Source organism: Takifugu flavidus, chromosome 2 (genome assembly GCF_003711565.1).
Source record: "Takifugu flavidus isolate HTHZ2018 chromosome 2, ASM371156v2, whole genome shotgun sequence".
NCBI classification, from domain to species: domain Eukaryota; kingdom Metazoa; phylum Chordata; class Actinopteri; order Tetraodontiformes; family Tetraodontidae; genus Takifugu; species Takifugu flavidus.
The window spans coordinates 6,665,199-6,685,407 of record NC_079521.1 but is presented as its reverse complement, the minus strand read 5'-3'; the positions used below and the strand labels follow the sequence as shown (position 1 = coordinate 6,685,407).

The 20,209-nt window shown below is 40.7% G+C and overlaps 1 protein-coding gene across 6 annotated transcripts in view; it reads right to left on the bottom strand.

Moving 5' to 3' along the window:
• The window catches only part of adcy7 (adenylate cyclase 7), a 41,427-nt gene that overhangs the window by 19,520 nt on the left and 1,698 nt on the right, over positions 1 to 20,209 (bottom strand). For 4 of the 6 annotated variants that reach the window (XM_057025725.1, XM_057025719.1, XM_057025723.1 and 1 more), the window contains exon 2: positions 558 to 1,227. In XM_057025725.1, coding sequence (XP_056881705.1) covers positions 558 to 722 — 165 coding nt within the window. In that variant the 5' untranslated portion in view covers positions 723 to 1,227. Of the gene's footprint in view, positions 1 to 557; positions 1,228 to 1,379; positions 1,561 to 1,688; positions 2,753 to 20,209 lie in introns of those variants that run through there. The other 2 variants (XM_057025721.1, XM_057025720.1) reach the window with 2 other exon arrangements.

Sequence of the window (20,209 nt, the reverse complement as noted above, 5' to 3'; positions counted from 1 at the left end):
TGTTCAAAGTTGTTTCCATCCTTAAGCGACCTTTTCCAACTGTAACAGACTGAACACGGCAATTAGTGTTGTTACTCAATCATTAATATGCTGTACAAAGCCATTGAATGGCATAATGTACACACTAATGTGTGTTCAGCTACGCTTGACAACAAAAACTGTGGAAAGTCAAACATGAGCCACCAAGCATCAGATAAAAAAAAATTACTCAACTTCCAGTTTCCAGGATGAAAGGATGATAATAGACAAGCAGAAATGGGCCCAGATAGACAGATATTGGCAGATAGAAAGACAGATAGATAGATGCTACTGTTGAATAAACATTGGTAAACAAAGGTTTGCTGAGAATTAAAAAACTGCATTCCAGTTTTCTAACTCATTAGAGAAATTTCATGTTATTCGGAGCATCTTTGAGGCCAAGTGCTTCACTTTGGGTTACATATACGGTAAACACTTTAGCACACATGTTAAATAGCTTAAACAATAGCTTTACAATATATATATATACACACACTATATAGACGAAGTGTTCGCATGGTGTGAAAGTTAACACTCACCAGCTGAAGGGCAAAGAAGAGAATGAGGAGGGTTCCACAAGCAAGCATTGAGAGGCCAAGCAGGAGAACCAATGGCTGATACTGGCTGTTGCATGAAAATTTTCGGTACAGCGCCTCATTTTTCAGCTCCTGGTTGTTCAACAGATACTTTCCTTTGGTCGGCATTGCTGGCGCTTGTTAAAGAAACATATCATGTGCAATAGAGACAAGTAGGCAGGAGAGTCTCTGCCTCCACAACCTTTGTGTGTCCACTTAAAAGTTTTAAAAAGTCTGTAGTCAAAAATCTGTTGGGGCCCTCTTGCTCGCTCTTGTTGCTGAAATCAGTCTCTTACAGCGAGGCATCTTGAATGTTCTTCTTTCACAACTGTAATGTGGTTCTCTCTGTCTCTTCGAAATCCCCCCTTTCCTGGTCTTTTTGTGTCTTCTACCCTCATTCTGGTCTTAGCAGACAGACTCCCTTCATCCTTTCCCTTTTACTGTGTTGCTCCTTCCAGTAGGTTTGAGCAATAAGCCCAGGGCTAGATGAAACACAGAGGGTGGGGAGGGAGTTTAAGAAATGGGAGGAGAAGGACAAGGAAGATGAGCAGGAGAAAACTAGTAGTCGGTGAGGGAAGCGGCGGATGACCAAAAGGTTTCAGGATTTCAGCAGTCAAAGGGATGCTCCACTCTCCTGAAAATAACCCAGAAACAAGGAGAAAAGGCTCATCAAACATTTAGTTTTGCATATAATAGGAACAGAGGTTATAAGTAATTCTTAAAATTATTAATATTACACCATTATGTTTATTGCTAATAAGGGTTCAGACATCCAATGTGACTCACTTGAAGGACTGTGACAGTAATTTTTTTTTATCTTGATGAACATCTGCTTATGTAGTTTTGAACTAAAAAATAAGCAAGAGAAATTCAAAGGCCGTTTCCAATTTTGCCATTGCAAGTCTTTGTAAGTGGTGAAAGAATACCGAGTGCTTTTAAGTGCGCTGTAAAAAAAAAAAACAAAAAAAAACTTTGTCATGTTGTGTTCTCTGAGTGGCTAAACACCAAAAAGAATCATGCAAGTTACTGCTTGTGTTTGGGTCTGTGTGCTGCGTATGTTTATTGATTTACCGGTATTTTTCCTATTCTCCCTACCTGTCTTACATCTCTCCTCCTATCTCCTCTGTACCTCCGGTAACTGTCACAGCTGCGGGCAATCATGCCCGTGAGCTGCCTCACCCCGCACACCTGTTGTGCATCAGGACTCTAATGAGCTCTTGTCTTAAACCCCGGAGGCACACCTGCTCTCTGCCAGATTGTTATTTGTGCTCCGATGACTTTCCAGCGTATTCCTGTTTGCCTGCCTGCCCGGTTCCGACCTTGCCTGTTCCTGACCATTCTGTTTTGCCTGCTCCCCGGTAAACTCTGTCTGCCTTCTGCCCGATATCGACCTTTCCTGTCCCCGACTATTCTGTTCTGCTCGCTCCCCGGTGAATCCTGTCTGTTGTCTGTTTCTGTCAATAAAGCGGTGTTCAGCCAAACTCATGTGTCGCATTTGGGTTCTCATTTGGTCCGTGACAGTTAACCTGAATTACCCTCATATGTCCACCTACATCTAATTGTTACCATCCTTGCCCCACATTCCCACTGTTCATTGCTACTTAGACTACTGGCCTGACTCTTTGTCTGTGGCCTGTTTTGCTGGCTGTCCTGTCGGGACTGTTGGTTAGTACCACCCATCAGAATGTACTAGTGCACCCAAGCAAATATTTGGTGAGAAATACTTGTTCTGGTATATTCTAGTTTATTAAAAAGAGACTATAATCATATATAATATTGTGCTTTGTGCTCGTGCTTTACATAGCAACCCATTCTGCCTACAATAAAAAGAGAAAAACAAACCCGTCGCTTCGCGTCTACAACAAACAAGCGTTCAGACGTAACAGTTGACTGCAGTGACCAGTCCAATAAAATCAAAACTGTGTGAGCCAATGACAGTGACTTCTTACTACTTTCCCTTTCATTGTTGTTGCTGGACAGAGCGGCGAGCATGCTCCTCCACAGTCACAATAACAGCAGTCTTAACACAGTAAAAACCAGCATGGTAAAACAAAGGATGAATAGGCTGTGGGGGTAGAGTCCTTCCCCTACTGCCAGCTGCCAAGTAACTATGAAGGTAAAACCTACGTGATATTTACTGTTAACTTGATGTTTACTTGACGAACCTATAACTCAACACGTTTCGATTCACAATCAATCAATCAATCAATCTTTATTTATATAGCGTCTTATACAATCAAAATTGTTTCAAGGCGCTTTCCAGAATCCCAGGGCCTGACCCCAGACAAGCAACAGTGGCAAGGAAAAACTCCCCTTTAACAGGAAGAAACCTTGAGCAGGACCAGGCTCGTGTAGGGGGACCCTCCTGCTGATGGCCGGCTGGGTAGAGAGAGAGGAGAGGAGAGGAGAGGAGAGGAGAGGAGAGGAGAGGAGAGGAGAGGAGAGGAGAGGAGAGGAGAGGAGGAGAGGAGAGGAGAGGAGAAGTAGAGTGGAGGGGAGGTAGAGGAGAGGAGAAGGAGGAGGAGGGGAAAGAGGAGAGGAAAGAAGAGGAGAGGGAGAGGAAAATGAGAAGGAGGGGGAGAGGAGAGGAGGAGGAGAGGAGAGGAGAGGAGAGGAGAGGAGAGGAGAGGAGAGGAGAGGAGAGGAGAGGCACAGAGCACAGAAACACACACAAAAAATATGATGCACAATCACTTCAGCGGGGCCGGAGGTCATTATGCAGCTCCAAGGGCGGCGATACCTGTAAATAAATAGAGAGGGGGGGGTGGAGAAGCAGAAAAACTACACAAGAATCAGCATAACTAGTCTGCTTGATGAGGAGAGGAAAGGAGAGGAAAGGAGAGGAAACCATGACCCAGTGGAGTGACAGAGGCCTGTCAGGTGATCATGTTTCCGGACCCCGGCAGCCTTGGCCTATAACAGCATAACTAAGATGTGACCTAACGATTAGACGACCCCCTAGGTATGATAATTTGTCTGTCTATGATAGTAACTGGAACTACTGAATTAGTAACAATAAGCTTTTTCAAAGAGGTAGGTTTTGAGTCTGATCTTAAAAGTAGCGATGGAGTCAGCCTCCCGTACCTGGACAGGGAGATGGTTCCATAGCAGGGGGGCCTGGTAGCTAAATGCTCGGCCCCCCATTCTACTCCTGGAAACTCTGGGAACCACAAGTAGACCAGCATTCTGAGAGCGGAGCGGTCTATTGGGCTGGTAAGGTATCACTAGCTCCTCAGGTAGGATGGAGCTAGGCCTCTGAGGACCTTGTAGGTCAAAAGAAGGGTTTTAAAAATTATTCTAAATTTAACGGGCAGCCAATGAAGCGACGCCAGTACAGGAGTAATATGATCTCTTTTGTCAATACCTGTCAGAACTCTGGCTGCAGCATTTTGGATCAACTGGAGGCTTCTTAAAGAGTTGTTTGGACACCCTGATAATAAGGAGTTACAGTAGTCCAGCCTAGAAATAACAAATGCATGGACTAACTTTTCAGCATCATGCCGCGTCAGCAGTTTCCTGATCTTTGTGATGTTCCTCAAGTGAAAAAAGGCACTTCTAGAGACTAATTTAATGTGTGAGTTGAAGGAGAGATTTTGATCAAAAGTTACTCCTAGATTCCTCACAGAGAGACTAGATGTTAATGAGATACCATCTAGAGTGATCATGTGATCTAATCTATCCCTGAGAGGTTCAGGACCAAACACCATGACCTCAGTTTTTCCTGGGTTAAGGAGGAGGAAATTTGAAGACATCCAGGACTTTATGTCTTTAAGACAGGTCTGGAGCTTCACTAACTTCTCTGTCTCCTCGGGTTTCATGGATAAATAGAGCTGAGTGTCATCAGCATAACAATGAAAATTTATCCCATGCTGCCGAATAATGTTCCCTAAGGGAAGCATGTACAATGTGAAGAGGATTGGTCCGAGTACAGAACCTTGAGGAACTCCATGGCTCACCCTACTGTATGAGGAGGGAACACCATGGACATGGGCAAACTGGTATCTATCAGATAAGTATGATCTAAACCAGTCTAGTGCTGTCCCTTTAATCCCAATCACATGTTCCAGTCTCTGTAACAGGATGCTGTGATCAACTGTATCAAAAGCAGCACTGAGGTCCAGCAGAACCAGCATGGAGACCAGTCCATGATCGGAAGCTATGAGAAGATCATTAGTGACTTTAAGAAGTGCTGTTTCTGTGCTGTGGTGAGCTCTAAAGCCTGACTGAAACATCTCAAACAGGCTGTTCCTCTGCAGGTGCTCCAGTAACTGAGTCACCACCACCTTCTCTAGAACTTTAGAGATAAAAGGAAGGTTGGATATTGGCCTATAATTTGCTAAGACATCGGGATCCAGTGATGGTTTTTTAAGCAATGGCTTAATCACTGCCACCTTGTAGGACCGGGGTACATAACCTGACACTAAAGAACCATTGATCTGGTCCAGGATAGAACTGCCTATCAATGGTAAAACATCCTTCAACAGGTGTGTTGGGATGGGATCTAAAAGACACGTGGTGGTCTTGGATTTCTGAATTAGCGATGACGCCTCAGAAAAATATATAGGGCTGAAGGAGCTTAAGGGCTCGTTGGAGACCCTGTATGTTCCCACAGTCGGCACATCTGGTGATGGTCCAGTTGTTGGGATGGCCTGGTTAGCTTTCTCTCTGATAGCTAGAACTTTATCAGTGAAGAAGCTCCTGAAGTCTTCACCACTCAGGGAAGAAGGGATACGTGGATCTAAAACACTGTGACTCTTGGTTAATTTGGCCACAGTGCTGAAAAGAAACCTGGGGTTGTTCTTATTTTCCTCAATCAAAGAAGAAAAATAAGCTGTTCTAGCCTTGCGAAGGGCCTTTTTGTAAACTAATAGACAGTCTTTCCAGGCTACATGGTAGCTGTCTATTTTACAAGAATGCCACTTCCTTTCCAGTCTTCGCACTTTCTGCTTGAGGGTCCTGATATGTGAATTATACCAGGGGGCACACCTCCTCTGATTTACTATTTTCTTTTTCAGGGGGGCAACAGAATCAAGCGTGATTCTCAGTGAGGCTGATGCACCTTCAGCAATAGAGTCAACCTCAGCAGGGCTAAGATTATAATGACTGATCCCTGGGGAAACACACGGTGGTCCTGGGATTAGCACAGTGATTGCTTCCTTAAACTTAGCTACAGCATTATCTGAAAGACATCTGCTATAGTAAGACTTTGTTCTGAGCATAGAAGAATCCTTAATCATAAATGTAAAAGTGATCAAAGAATGGTCTGACAGGACTGGGTTCTGAGGGAACACTGACACATGTTCTACCTCAACACCATAAGTCAGAACTAGATCTAGGGTGTGGTTGAAGTTATGAGTTGGTTGGTTTATCTGCTGGAGGAACCCAACTGACTCAAGTAATGAAATGAAGCCATTCCTAAAGCTGTCATTTATAACGTCCATATGGATATTAAAGTCTCCAATGATAATGACTTTTTCCGTTCTAAGGACCAAGTCAGATAAGAAATCAGAGAACTCAGACAGGAACTCTGAATGTGGCCCAGCAGGGGGCCGATATACAACTACAAACAGAAGTGGCTTTTCTGTCCTCCAGTTCAGATGAGTGATGCCAAGAGTCAGGCTTTCAAATGAACTGAAGCTATGTTTTGGTCTGGGATTAATTAATAACTTGGAGTGATAGATTGCTGCCACTCCCCCTCCTCGACCAGTAACACGTGGAATATGATAATTAAGATGGGTAGGAGGAGTAGATTCATTTAAGCTCACATACTCCTCCTCCTGAAGCCAGGTCTCAGTAAGACAAAATAAATCAATGTGATGATCCGCTATCAGGTCGTGCACTAACAGGGATTTACACAAAAGAGATCTAATATTTAACAGTCCACACTTAATTGTGATATTAGTTTCTCCAACTTGTGCTTCAGTATTAATTTTAATAAGATTTTGGTGATTGACCGCTCCCCCACTCTGTGCTTGGTGAACTTTTAACCGTGGAACAGAGACTACCTCTATAGTGTTAAATATGTTATTGTTGGTGGGTGAGGGTTCTAAGGAAGCAGCAGAGAGGTGTGTAAGACTACAACTCTGCATCCTGGTCTGGACCCTGGATTGTCAGGTCACTTTGGGTCTAATAAAATTAGCCAGATTACTAGAAATGAGAGAAGCACCATCTCGCGTGGGATGGACACCGTCTCTCCTAATCAGACCAGGTTTTCCCCAAAAGGTGCTCCAATTGTCTATAAAGGCCACCTGGTTATCGGGGCACCACCGTGACAGCCAGCGACGAAGCGATGACATGCGGCTAAACATCTCATCGCTGGCCAGATTGGGGAGGGGACCAGAGAATGCTACGGAGTCCGACATCGTTTTTGCGTAGTTACACACCGACTTCAAGTTAATTTTAGTGACCTCCGACTGACGAAGCCGGGTGTCGTTGGCTCTGACGTGAATAATAACTTTACCAAATTTACGATTACGTCTCGCTAGCAGCCATAAATTTGCTTCTATGTCGCCCGCTCTGGCCCCCGGAATGCACCTAACTATGGTCGCTGGAGTCGGCTTCACGTGGCGCAAAACAGAGTCGCCAATTACCAGGGTCGGTTTCTCAGCGGGTGTGTCGCCGAGTGGGGAAAAGCGGTTAGCCACGGGAAGCGGTTGGTGGTGCACCGCGGGCCTTTTTTTTGGGCTACGCTTCCTACGAACCGTCACCAGCCACCCTGGCTAGCCGGCTGCTCGGCTGCTGCCGGGGGACCGCTAGCTGTAGCTACGCTAGGCGGCTCCGCAGCAGCTAGCTTACCCTGGCTACATGACGCAACTCCAGCTAACTCCAAACTGCGGAACCGCGTCTCAAGCTCGCTAAGTCTCGCCTCCATAGCCATAAATAAACTACACTTTCTGCACCTATTCCCTTCACTAAGGGAGGCAGAGGAGTAACTAAACATTTCGCACTCTGAACAGACAAAGACACCGGGTGAAACAGACGGTGATGCCATGCTAACGCTAGTGATCGGCGAAGCCCTGTATTTGTTTAATATGGGTTGTTTCTCACTGTTGATATCGGGTGACTAGAGTGTCTCAAGTGTTCAAAATTTTAAGTAAAGTGAATATAACACACCAAGTGTTCAATATTAAGTGAATACAACACACCAAGTGTTAAATATTAAGTGAAATACGGCACCCCGTGCACAATGCAACCAACGAACGATAGGGGAGACAGGAAGTGACGCAATACTCACGCAACCCACAACCTGGGAACCTAAGATAAGAAAGATAAACTACTTCTGAAATTAGCACACCATGATTCATAGCTATTCTCAATTAATCAATATTTACTTCCAATCAAGTGCAATAAGAGAAAAAAGAAAATACTTAATGGCTCATTTAATCTGACAACCCTTATATAAAGTTTCATATGGTTATTTGTAGTCCTGCCTGCATATCTTGATTTGTTTCAAATTATCTTTTCACCCAATTAATAAATAAGTAATGTGAGGATTTTAATACAAAGTTGTTTAAACAATGACTGCTGTGAGACAATTAAGGGGCTTCAAGTGTTTAACACAGTCATCTGACATAATACAAACTCTTCTGTGACAACAGGTCAAGATCAGTGCTCTTATGAAGTCTTCTACACTCCCAATTACCTTGGAAGGAAAATCCACTCCACTAGCTTTGGAGCTGTAGTATTAAAATGGGTGAAAAATAAGACAGTGATGTGCTGAAAATGTGCTGCATTGAACATTTTCCCCCTCTTTTTACCACTGAAGCTCAGCAACTGAGGGAATCACAGATTTCTGATGTGGTATCACTGCAGCCTACAAATGAGCCAACTAGTGTCACTCATATTGGACATGCTGCCAGAACACAGGGATGTACATGCATCGTTGCCAAAGAAAAGACAAGTAAAAATTTTAAAGGATTCTTGGAGCTGGTATAATGTAGACAGACTCATGAATTGACAATGTGACTGTGATGAGTGCGGAAACTCTTTTGAGTGGGCTTTAATTATCCTGGCGGAGACAAATAATTGACAGCATGACACTTTTCCGTACATCATAAAAGGCTACGCCTCATGCATGAAAAGATTTCAGTGAATTACAAATTGTTTAATTTTATTGTCAGTTCTTGAAAACTGACAATATAATGGAAACCAAATGTCAATATAGCAGGCTAATTAGTACAAGATGTGACTAATTACAGAATTGTTCAGCTTTTTCAAAGCCAGTTTTGTCAGGCTAAAAATAAGAATTCACTGGTATTCTCCAGCACTTGTGAAAAATATCTGAAATCTAAAAATTATAGTTGGTATGAGGGTCGGGCTACCAATTTTCCAAAAATCATACACACAAAATGGTTGTAATAACTAAAGTATCTTTACCCATTTGTTTGTTTAAGGTAGCAAGAGATACCACTATGCCTTTACATTCTAAATATTTTTATTAATATAATTTAAAGAAATCACAGTCAACACTGAAGAGGGCAATTAATGAATTGCCAGTGATGTGCACAGAATTGATCATGCTTATGTGAATATTATTATCATAAAGTGTTTCATTATCTTATAATATATATTCCTATGTTAATGTACATTCAAAATCAAGTCAAATCAGAAAAATACTATTTATTATATGATGGTGAATTAGATGCAAATCAGAAATGCAAACATTGTACATTTATCTTTAAATAGAGTAGTCATTTAGGCTTAAATGCCTCATACCTTGATCCTGAAGTGCTTGGAACTAGACAACAACATGAATCTGAGCCTTCATACAAAAACTCCATGGGGCCATAAAAGACCAACCTGGAGGCCAACTTCATGCCCACTGGTCACCATCACAGGTGGCATATACCAAGGTGATGTTCTATTAACCCTAACTCTGAGCCAGGTCACTGACGATATTGGCTATGGCTTTCAGCTACCAAATGGGGCACCATTAGCCACTTGCTTTACATAGATGACATCAGTCGCATGCCAAGATGAGCGAGACTCTCTGATTCACACTTCTCAGAACGCCAGCAACAACATCGGAAAGTCATTCATCTTGACAACAGTAGTGGAAATAAAACACAAGATGGAGAACTGATGGGGGCCAGGCTATCGAGGGGAACCTTGGTATTCTGAAGGGGGCATTGAGGAGGCTACAAGGAAGTAGGTCACAGCAAAAATACCTCCAGAGCATAAGGCAAGTCCTGAGAGCTGAATGGAAAGAACAAAGTCTGGACAATAAACCCTTTCACCCTGCCAGGCAATAGATATCCTGCTAGTATAATAAACCAGAGGCCAGAGGTAGAGATAGAAGCTAGTGTCAAAAAGACAAGAAAGCTACTCCTTTTTGAAGCCAAAAGTTCGAGGCTGAGGACTAGTCAGCATGAGATCCATTATCCAGGATGAAACAGAAAAGATCTGTGAGTATATCATAAAGATGGCCCCCAGAAATAAGATGCTAAGTCATTACCTCAGGCAACAACAGAAATTAGATGGAGGAGAACAGCTGGAACAATCATGGAAAGACAAGCAGGAGCAGGGCTTAGTTCTTGGCACTCTCCTCCTCTGTCTATTGGCTCCCACTTGAGTTGAAATTTAGTAAATGTTGCATTTCTTTTTACCATTATGATGACAGCAGTCTAATCTAAAACTGTAATCCACACTTTAGTACGTTTTCCCAATGTTAGCTTTTCTCCACTGGCTGTCCATCCATTTTAAAATCCTTTTTTCAATTATTTTATTTGCTTTTAAATCCCTACACAGTCTTGGCCTGCCTGACATCTGTGAGCTCATACAACCCTATGGACACATGTGCTCTATCAGCAGCTGACCAGCTGCTCGAGTGTTCCCAAAACTTATTTTGGAACCTTTTGTCCCAGCACATCAAACAGAGCTTAATCTTATCTGATTTTAAATCTTTTCCTAAAACCCATTTCGTCTCTTTCACCTTTGACACCTTGAGACATTTATTATATTTTATTTGCAAGAGGACACATGCTGGAGCCTATTCCAGCTAAATATGGGCAAAGGCAGGGTACACCTCTGAATGAGTCACAAGCTCATAGCAGGGCTCTATATGAGCAATTGGATGTTTAGTACCTTGCTCAAGGGTAGCTACCACTACTACCAGAACACCTCAAATGTTTTGCCCACACGGGCTTGAACTGACCTGCCACCGTTCTTGATACATGCATGGTAGGTACCGCATCCCCACATTGAGGAAGTGGCTGATATCAGAAAATTCTAGCTGGAAAAGGCTGGACTGATGGAGAGCACAGAAGGACTGATCTTGGTAGCACAAGCAGAGTGAAAAAGCCAGGATCTACCACTTCTGGCAAGACCCAAGGTGCAAGCTTGCAAAGAAGCCCATGAGACAATCAGTGTGTAAGATGATAGTAGGTAAAGCATAGTTAAAAATCCCAACTAAGTAGACAGTATAGTGTGTAGGGACATCTGTGCCAAATTTGGACTAGAAACTCTAAGGTCAAATTGGGACACAGCTTCAAATGTGGTGAAGAAAAAATGGGCTATGATCCTGTTCGACTTCCATATACAGACTGACAAACGGATGATGGTAAACCAGCTGGACATTGTGGTGGTGGTGAACAAAGTGGACAAGAAGGCTGTAATGATAGAAGTGACAGTCCCAAATGACAGAAACATCAGTCTGAGAAATGGTGAAAAACTGGAGAAATACGAAGATTTGAGAGAGCAGATGGAAAGAACGTGGGGAGGGAAGACAACAGTGATCCCCGAGGTCATCGGAGCAATGGGGGCTGCCACCCCCTAAGCTGGAGGAGTGGCTCCAGCAGATCCCAGAAACAACATATAAGATCTCTATCCAGATGAGAGCAGTACTATACCAAGAGGGAGGAAGGAGAGAGGAATAGTGGTGGGGAGGGGGAGAGAGAGAGAGGAGAGAGAGAGATATGTTCTCCACAGTGTGTGCTAAACCCCAACCTGCTAACTTTTGTAAAAAGATTAGGGTGCCAATGGATATCTGGCAATTCTGATATTGCGAGAACAGGCCCCACTTATAGGGCCCTCGTGCCACCCCCATACAGTCTATTTCTGACCATCTGGGCAACAATGTGCAAATAAGTTTCCTTCTCAAGCCCATGATCCATGGATTCTGAATTTGGTCCTATACATGAATGTTATGTTTTAAATCAAATTTAAACAATATTCATTGTTTATGATCTTAATGAAAAATGTGACAGTGTTCACAGTCTCAGAGTGTCACACTGACACCACTGTCTACCAAATCATGACTACAGAGTACAAAAAAGGAAGGCTCGATGAAAGACAAAACTTGAGTGTTTAATTATTTGAAATGACTTAAAAGCAGTCCTGAGTTGGACAGCTTCTTAGACACGTGCAATAACGGTGTTTCATTTACCTAGAAAATGAATTGTGAGATTTTACAGCAGTGTTATTACAAGAGCCACTGCTCATAGAATTCTCTGAAGCAGAGGGCCACGAGAAGAGAGGAAAATGTTTAATTTCAAGGAGAAATAGAAACATTGTCTTTTGTGACCATTAACAGTGAAATCTTCCTTGTTAAATGATGTCTGTGAATGGTCAATGTATTTCTTCTCTACAGATCAATTATCCTGCCAGATCTTAGCCAAACCAATGTCTGATTAAATGCCCTGTGGCAGATTTCCTTCTGAAGGGAATCACTCTTGCTTTTATGGTCATCGCTGAGTGGCTTCCAACAAGTCTGCCCATGAATGGACCAGGAGTGACCTCCATTAAAGAAAACGCCAAACCGCATTTGCCAGACTATGTTATCATCTCCAGGCTTTGATACAAAAGAGTCAGTGAGAGGAAATGATTCCATCACAAATAGATACACTGAAAATGTGTTCAGTTCAGCAGTTTGGATTCTGGATTCTATTATAAAGTGCACAATAGTACAATATTTTCAACATGCAGTCTAATCGTACAAACATTTTTTTTAAATAAAACAATTGTTATCCTACATTCTCTCTTCTCTAACATGAAATTTTAAAATTAGCATTGTCTTGATTTGTTGGTGGGAAAATATGCAAAAAGTGTCATCTTACTGGCAGGCAAAATTCAAGAATTCATTAGTAGCACATTAAAAACCTGTGACAAGCAACTGTCCTTTAGCTTGGATATTTGGCACATTGACCAAATGTGGGTCTGACTACAGTCTTTCTGCTGTTGTGGTGCACACACAGTCTAATTTATGTTTTAAGTAAATGAGTGGCAACACTAGGCTTTAACATTAAATGTAAAGTCCAAACATGAATAATATTTGATGAAAATAAAATACACTTTTGAAGTAACTGTAAGCTGTAACTATAGCATGTTATTCATGACATATTCATACTCAATTTTGTGAATAGCATTTGTGTTATTAAAGTTCATTAGATAGTTTCAGTTTCTGTTCCATACTTTAGGTTCCCTCTCTGTCACATTTGGATTTCCCAACTTCATCATGATCTGTTTACTTTGTTTGGACAGTAATTATATTTTTAACTCTGTTGGGATTCATTCTCATCAAACCAGGAAATGTATGCTAACAAAAGCAATGTTTTCATATTAAAGTTGTGTCTTGTAGTCAGTGATTTAATGATTAGAAGTTTTCAGAATATAGTTTACATGGGGACAATCCCATTTGAGTCAGAAAAAAGGTTAGTGGGTTGAGTGGCTCTTGCTTTACTCAGAGACGTGCACGAACAGATGACTGATGCATGCACAACAATGCAGGAGGCAGATTAGATTAGGCCTTCTGTTCTGTCCCTCCACATCTTCCCTCCTCATCTCCCCACAGTACTGTCCACTGGTATTAAATTAGACGCATTAAACAAAAGGAGCTGCTGAAACCTAACAATATTAACAGAATACTATCTCATTACTGATTTAAGGTACAAATGGCATTGTTTATAATAAATACAGGAAGTACAAGCAAGAGCACCATGGAAGATGGCCATTACTGCTGAAGTGTTTCACATTTACTTGCATAAAATGGATCCTAGTGTCACCACCACAAGTGAAACTATCAATTTCGCTGCTTGTCACAAACAGCAGCATAAAGATGGGTATATCAATGCAACGATACATAAAATGCTGCACTCTAAACATATCAACCATCAAGCAAATCAAATGTTGAAAGACCATTTATTGAATTAGTCTATTCCATTTCCTTCTCATATGCCATTAGGTTTAAAAACACCTGCTCTGCAACAAAAGCAAAATGTCCTCTATCAGTCAACAGGGCATCAATACATAATGTCAACACAATTATGCAAAATCGACAGGAAGCAGATAAACAGTTAGCTTCAATTAATGAAGCACATTTTTGTTCCGTCATTAATAGTACAGGATGTTCAGAGCAAATGTATGGGTTAGGGTTAGGGTTAACCCTAACCCTAACCCTAACCCAAGGCATTATATAACTGGCACGTGACGGCTGTGCCACATGCAGACAAGTCAATCGACAGCCATTGTAGTCTGGGTAAGTCTTCACAGACAATAACCCTCTATCTTTTTAGAAGCATCCCAGAAAAAAAGGCAATATATACATGAATGTATGAATATATACAAATGTCAAATAAAAAAGATTGTGGCAAACTTTTTCTAATGATTTATGAAAGTGTATCTTCAATGTCATGCAAAGTCATGCAATATTATTGAAGAATGACAGCCTTGGTGACTAGAAATTGTACTATAAATTCAATGTCAACAGTGACCTGCATGAGAATGGGACATTATTACAGATCAACAGCAATAATTTGTTTCAAAACTATTTACCAAGCTCTGAATCTATGGCTATGATGGAATAATATGCAATATAATGGATAATACATTCAATATAAATGATTGAATGATTTGTAGAAAGCTCCTAATACAGCTATTTAGGAAAAATTGCGTACCTGGGATTAAAGACATGAATTTTTTTTGACAAGCCAGAATGTGATAAGATGCAATACATTATGGAACGTCTGTGTTTATACACACACACACACACACACACACACACACCACACACACACACACACACACACATACGTTTATGAGACCGTGTAAAGCAGACCAATACCAACAGATATAACATTTTCTTCAGGCTACAGATCAACTGATCCTTGGTTGAATGGAATGTTGTCTTAGACTAAAATCTGTAGCATAGTTTATACCCAGTAAGGATAGGTAATTAATTTTGGTTTTTCATTTGAACAGGCTTAAGAAATGAAGACTTTAATTCTACTAGAGTCTTCTCTCTTTATTGGGCTGTAATTTTGGGGAATTAAACATGAAACTATGGAAGCTACAGAAGTTCCCTCTTTTTGACGTCCTGACAGCTGGAAAGATTCACGACAAATACACCAAAAGCATAATTATATTTAACTTTTTATGTGAAAGTCAATCAAAATATCACAATATGCAGCAAACAACAAAGGAGCCATATCCCCATTTCTCGCTTGCTCAACAGACCCAAGCCAACCTGTAACTGGAACTGCGTCCTAGCCAAGTCTTTCACTAAGAAATGATAACCCATTCAGTCCACAATTATTTCCTTGAACCCATTAAGCACAACATCTGGAGTTACCACAGAAGCTGGAGCAACCTAAATGGCACCATCCCAAAATGCTGATGATGGTAATTGTCCAGACTGCCATAAAAGCCTGGCTGCTAACAGGGGCCATCTGGAGAATATTTTCTACAATCAAATGTCATCAGTGTTGTATCCGTGTACACACTATCTATGGTACGGAAAGTATTCACACCCTTTTAATTTTCCAGTAATTGTTATGGTGAAGACTCATGTGAAACATTTTGTTGCCTCAGGACAACTGAAGCCCAGAATTTTAGACATTTTCACAAAATACAATTCTTGCGTATTTTGCGTAGCTGTGGTGGTGTTCAAACGTAGCAAAACCACAGACGGTGTATAAGCATTGATGGTTCAATGGTGAGAGAAGGAGCACAGAGGGATATCATTACCTGAACTACCGGTGGAGAGATATGGATGGTGATGGAGTTGCAGTCCATTTAACTTATGGCATACTTGATTTTTTTTTTTTTAACTTCTATAGCACTCTTAATAGTTTGTGTTCCTGTACTAAGATTTAAAATAGACTTCCTGTATCTATTACACATCTATCAGTGATTCTCAGCAGAAACAGCGTCTGTGGATAATGTTTCTCGACAGTATATAACTATCTGATGCTTTGCCGCTGCCATTTTGGACTGGTTAAATATTTCCTATGTTTAAGCTTCACAATGATTTGATTCACCACCACTGTCATTTGAATCTTTAACCTTTTCTTGTTTTAGGTAGTGCTTTTCATTAAACTGTGGGTTACTTCCCCTCAGTTATGGGAACACTGCATCAAAAAACATCTCGAAACCTACAATAAGATAGCGTTTAGGTGAAAGAAAATGAGCCTATAAAAACGCCTCTGTCTGAATACTGCTGCAGCAGTCACACACATTATCTGCTTAACCCTTAAGATTCCTCCAGAGCTCTGTGATAGAATCTTGAATGCATGACAACAGGAAACCCTTTAGAAAATAAGGATTGTAGAGAAAGAGAAACAATCCAAAAGTCAAAGAATACTGTAGGTAATGTGGGCATATAAATGGAAATGGCACCCTCGCAGTTATTGATGATGCGATTGCTACCACAAAAGAATACCTTTGTGTTCTCTGCTCAGTCAGTCAAAGGTGACCGGACAAGACTTAGCTGTGTAGATACATAATAATGCAAAAAAATACATCAGTCCAGGAGTTACCAGTGGCAAATATATGGACGGAGAAAGCTCCACAAAAGGACCAGTAGCTGATACCCTACTTCATTTTATTCTGAGAAGAATGTCAGGTGCTCATTTAATGAAAACAACCCTTTCCAGGATTTACAAAAACATATATTTTACATATTTTTGGGCTTACGAAAGCAGGGATATTCTAGGGGGAAAAAAAAAACCTTTCCAAATGGCAAATTCCAAATATAGAGACAACTGTTCTCAATCTAAAATCTTAGTCACAACTGTGGCTAAGGACTTTAAAATTGTGTTATGATACAAAAATCATCCAAACACTACTACAAAAGAGAGCCACATACTAAACAATTGCTAAAGACCAGAGGTTTCATTATTTTACAAACCAATCCATAAGTATCAGTTCCAATCCATAAACGTATCTGTTAATTTCTCTAAATTTGCCGATATCCATGCTTCTGTCAACAGGTATAAAATGACAGCTGCAGAGCTCAGGCTCTCCCTCTAGAATCAAGGCCAACCACAACCAGTCCAACTTCCTTGGCAACCGTGACTCATTTCCGTAACAACGCAGTAAGGACAGCTTCATAAAAAAGAAACCTGCAGCCACTGCACAATTAGTCAAGGATGGATGCTTTTATGGAAGAAATCCCAGTTTTGAAGTAATGAGAGATGAACTCAAACAGAGTTATAGCAAAGGACAATGATGAAGCAACACAGTAATTGTTTTTGTGGATAGTTTCTGTTCCTGTGAGAAAAATCTCTTTAACCTAAAGACAGTAAAATTAATGAAAATCTTGGTGTGGCAGCACTTTCACGCCTGTTAAATTTTGATTCCCATGAACTCAAGTCTCAAACTTCCATTTTTTTCCAAAGACATGTTTCAATTCAGTTACCTTTAGTGTATAAAACATCATCCGCATCTTTTTACTAGTATTTTGGCACAAATTTGTTCAAGTTTAATTTATCTCTAAAAAAACAGTAAAATGAACATCTCACAATGCAAAATTTGCTCAACCAATGTTTACGTAAACAATAGAAACAATATAGAAAATAACAATGAACAACCTCTTTGTCCAAAATCTCCCTATACCCTAAATATGTTCAGCGCGGATCACTGTACCCTATATAGTGCACTGAATGTATCCCATAATGCATTGTCAAAATTAGTGTACATTCAATGATCCCTAACCAATCAATATCCCATCATGCATTGCAGCGACTTGCAAGAAGCTGGACATTACACTAATTATTGATAATTAAGTTAACTTTTAGGGCAGTAGTAGATCAATAAAGAAATGACCACTGACTGTTTTGTAGTTACTAATCAGTTAAAAAATATATACATTACTCAACTAAGAGTGCAAGGATGACACACACACTAATTAAGTTTATTCACAAATGTGTGGTATTATCCTCATACAGTCTACAAACTCAAGATCTTTGCTGATTTTCTCGAGTTGCACCCTCAATGTGGCTTGCAAATACCCTTATAAGATTACAAAAATCACCTTTTAAACTCAACAGAACTATTTTGGGTATGAAGGAAAAAAGCTTCTGCAGTTCGTCAACTGCATGGAAAAATGCTTTTTTCCCAGTTGTCATCCTCAGTAATCTCTTTTTTGGATGTATTTCTGCGTTAAAGTGAGTTCTGAAAACTCGCTGAGTCTCAATGGCACTTCTCCAGATGGGGTGCTCTTATTGGCATTACATAATGTCCTTGAACCACAGCAAGCACGAAAACACTGAAATTGAAAACGGCAGAAGAAAAAAGACACCCACACATCAACACTGTTTATACACACACAGTTATTCAGAGAACTCAAACATCGCCTCACTCTAACGGCTTCTTTTTAAAAAAAACCACCCAACTAAAGTCATATTCATCCAATTTCATCCTGTGTTGATGTTTATGCAGATAGAAAGCTAAGAACATCCTTATGAAAGTAACATAAATATTATGATATAAGATTATTGAAACATTCTATAAAGTAACATATAGTTTTGGATATGATGACAGCAGGTGGACAGCAGGGCACCAGACACAAGTTCACAGCCCAGGTGTTGATTGGATCGGGGCAGACATTGTTTCTTTCGTGATTACATACATTAGTTTTGATGATCAAATTTATTGTTAGTTTCCGTCTGACTTCAGGGTTGCAGGAAGCGTTAAGGCAGGCCGTGCATCAAGTGCACCTGCTGAACGTGAGTTCAGCCATGGCAGGACGATAACGCGACCCCATCGATCACGACAGTGATAAACTACTATGAAATCTATGGCAAATGCAATTCATCGTAAATGACTTGTGTTTAAAGACAGCAAGACTGCTGTCAGGTTTTAGGTTTACATAATTCCACCTCTTATGCATAACATGGACTTGAAATATTCCTGTTATTCCTGTCTGATGCCATGTGTGACAAGTAATGCCTACAACATGTAGGCTGATTAACTTGATCTATATTCATCAAGTTTATGTATATACAGTCACATAGAGGTTCTGATTGACTAATAATTAATAGTCAGTAATGTTTACATTTCAGGGAGTATCTTCATATACATGTTTTCATTTTAGACACTGTTCAGTTATTGATACAATACCTTTTTTGCACAAAAATGTCCATGTTAAGTTAATAAAAGCACCATAGACAGATGCTTTAAAAGGCCAAGGAGGAATGCCGTGAACCCTCCTGAAGGGTGAAGTAACTAAATAATACTGTTTAAACTATGTGACTTTGTGTCCAACCAATGGAAAATGATTGGCCCCTTAATGCTCCAAAGACTGCCAGGGGATCTGGCACATTGGGGCTATAGCTGGAGACAAGGCAACAAACTCCTTAGTCATCACAGTGGGCACGTGGAGGAAAGAGCCTACGGTAAATTTTCAAGTAACAAATGTCACACAGGGCTTGCTTCCCGTTAGGCGCTCTGATTATAACTGAATACTGCTGCGTACACATGTATATGATCAGGCTAACGCTCTAATTATATTGTGACCACTGAGCAGGACACACATTTACACAATGTATGTGTGAGTTACAGCCACTTCCTCTTTCGTGGAGAAACAGCTAAATCCGTCACACAGCCACAGCCACGCAGCGTGAAAAAAGTAAAATGATTTGCCACACAGCTAAGGATGCGATGTTTGACAAAAATTGAAATTGTTCTACCATTTTCTTTTGCAAGGGTCTTTTAAAATATATTCCAAATGTGAAGTAGATGCAATCTGCTCTGGAGGAAGACAGAGAAAAATACAAAGCTGCTAAATGGCTAAAAGTGTTGAAAAAAAGGCAAACATAAATTAAATGATCTGAATTCCTGTTGGGGTTAGAGTATGGGTCCAAGAGACTTTTGTAGCTTTTGCCTGCTAGACCTGTGCACCAAATTTCATGTGTCAGTCGAATGTGGTCTTTGGGCCGTTTCTACAAAAATGTGTAGGGGGCGCTACAGAGTCACTTTAAACATACAAATTAGCTCCTCCAGACCTTTAGTAGGACTTAGGATGTTACACATACTGTATTTACCAAGTTTTACCCATGTAGATTAGGAAATATGCAAGTCAACAAAACTTTACCACGGCCACACCTTCTGATAAAAACTTAAAGGCATTACAATTTAGTATCGCCTGAGATTATAAAGTTCAAACCCAGCGGAAGAGGAGCACCAGCCTAGCAGATATCGCTTCTCGCCGTAGCCTCCCAGCCATGAACACACAAACCACAAAGGCGGCAACTACCTGTCTTATTTTGTATTATACAAATATCACAACACAGCATGTGTTGTGTACTTAATGTGACATCCAGTAAAATAGTTTGTATCAGACTGAAAAATTGTGTTCTTGAGAAAAAATATAACAGGCCACATTAACATTTCCTGTAAAGGCT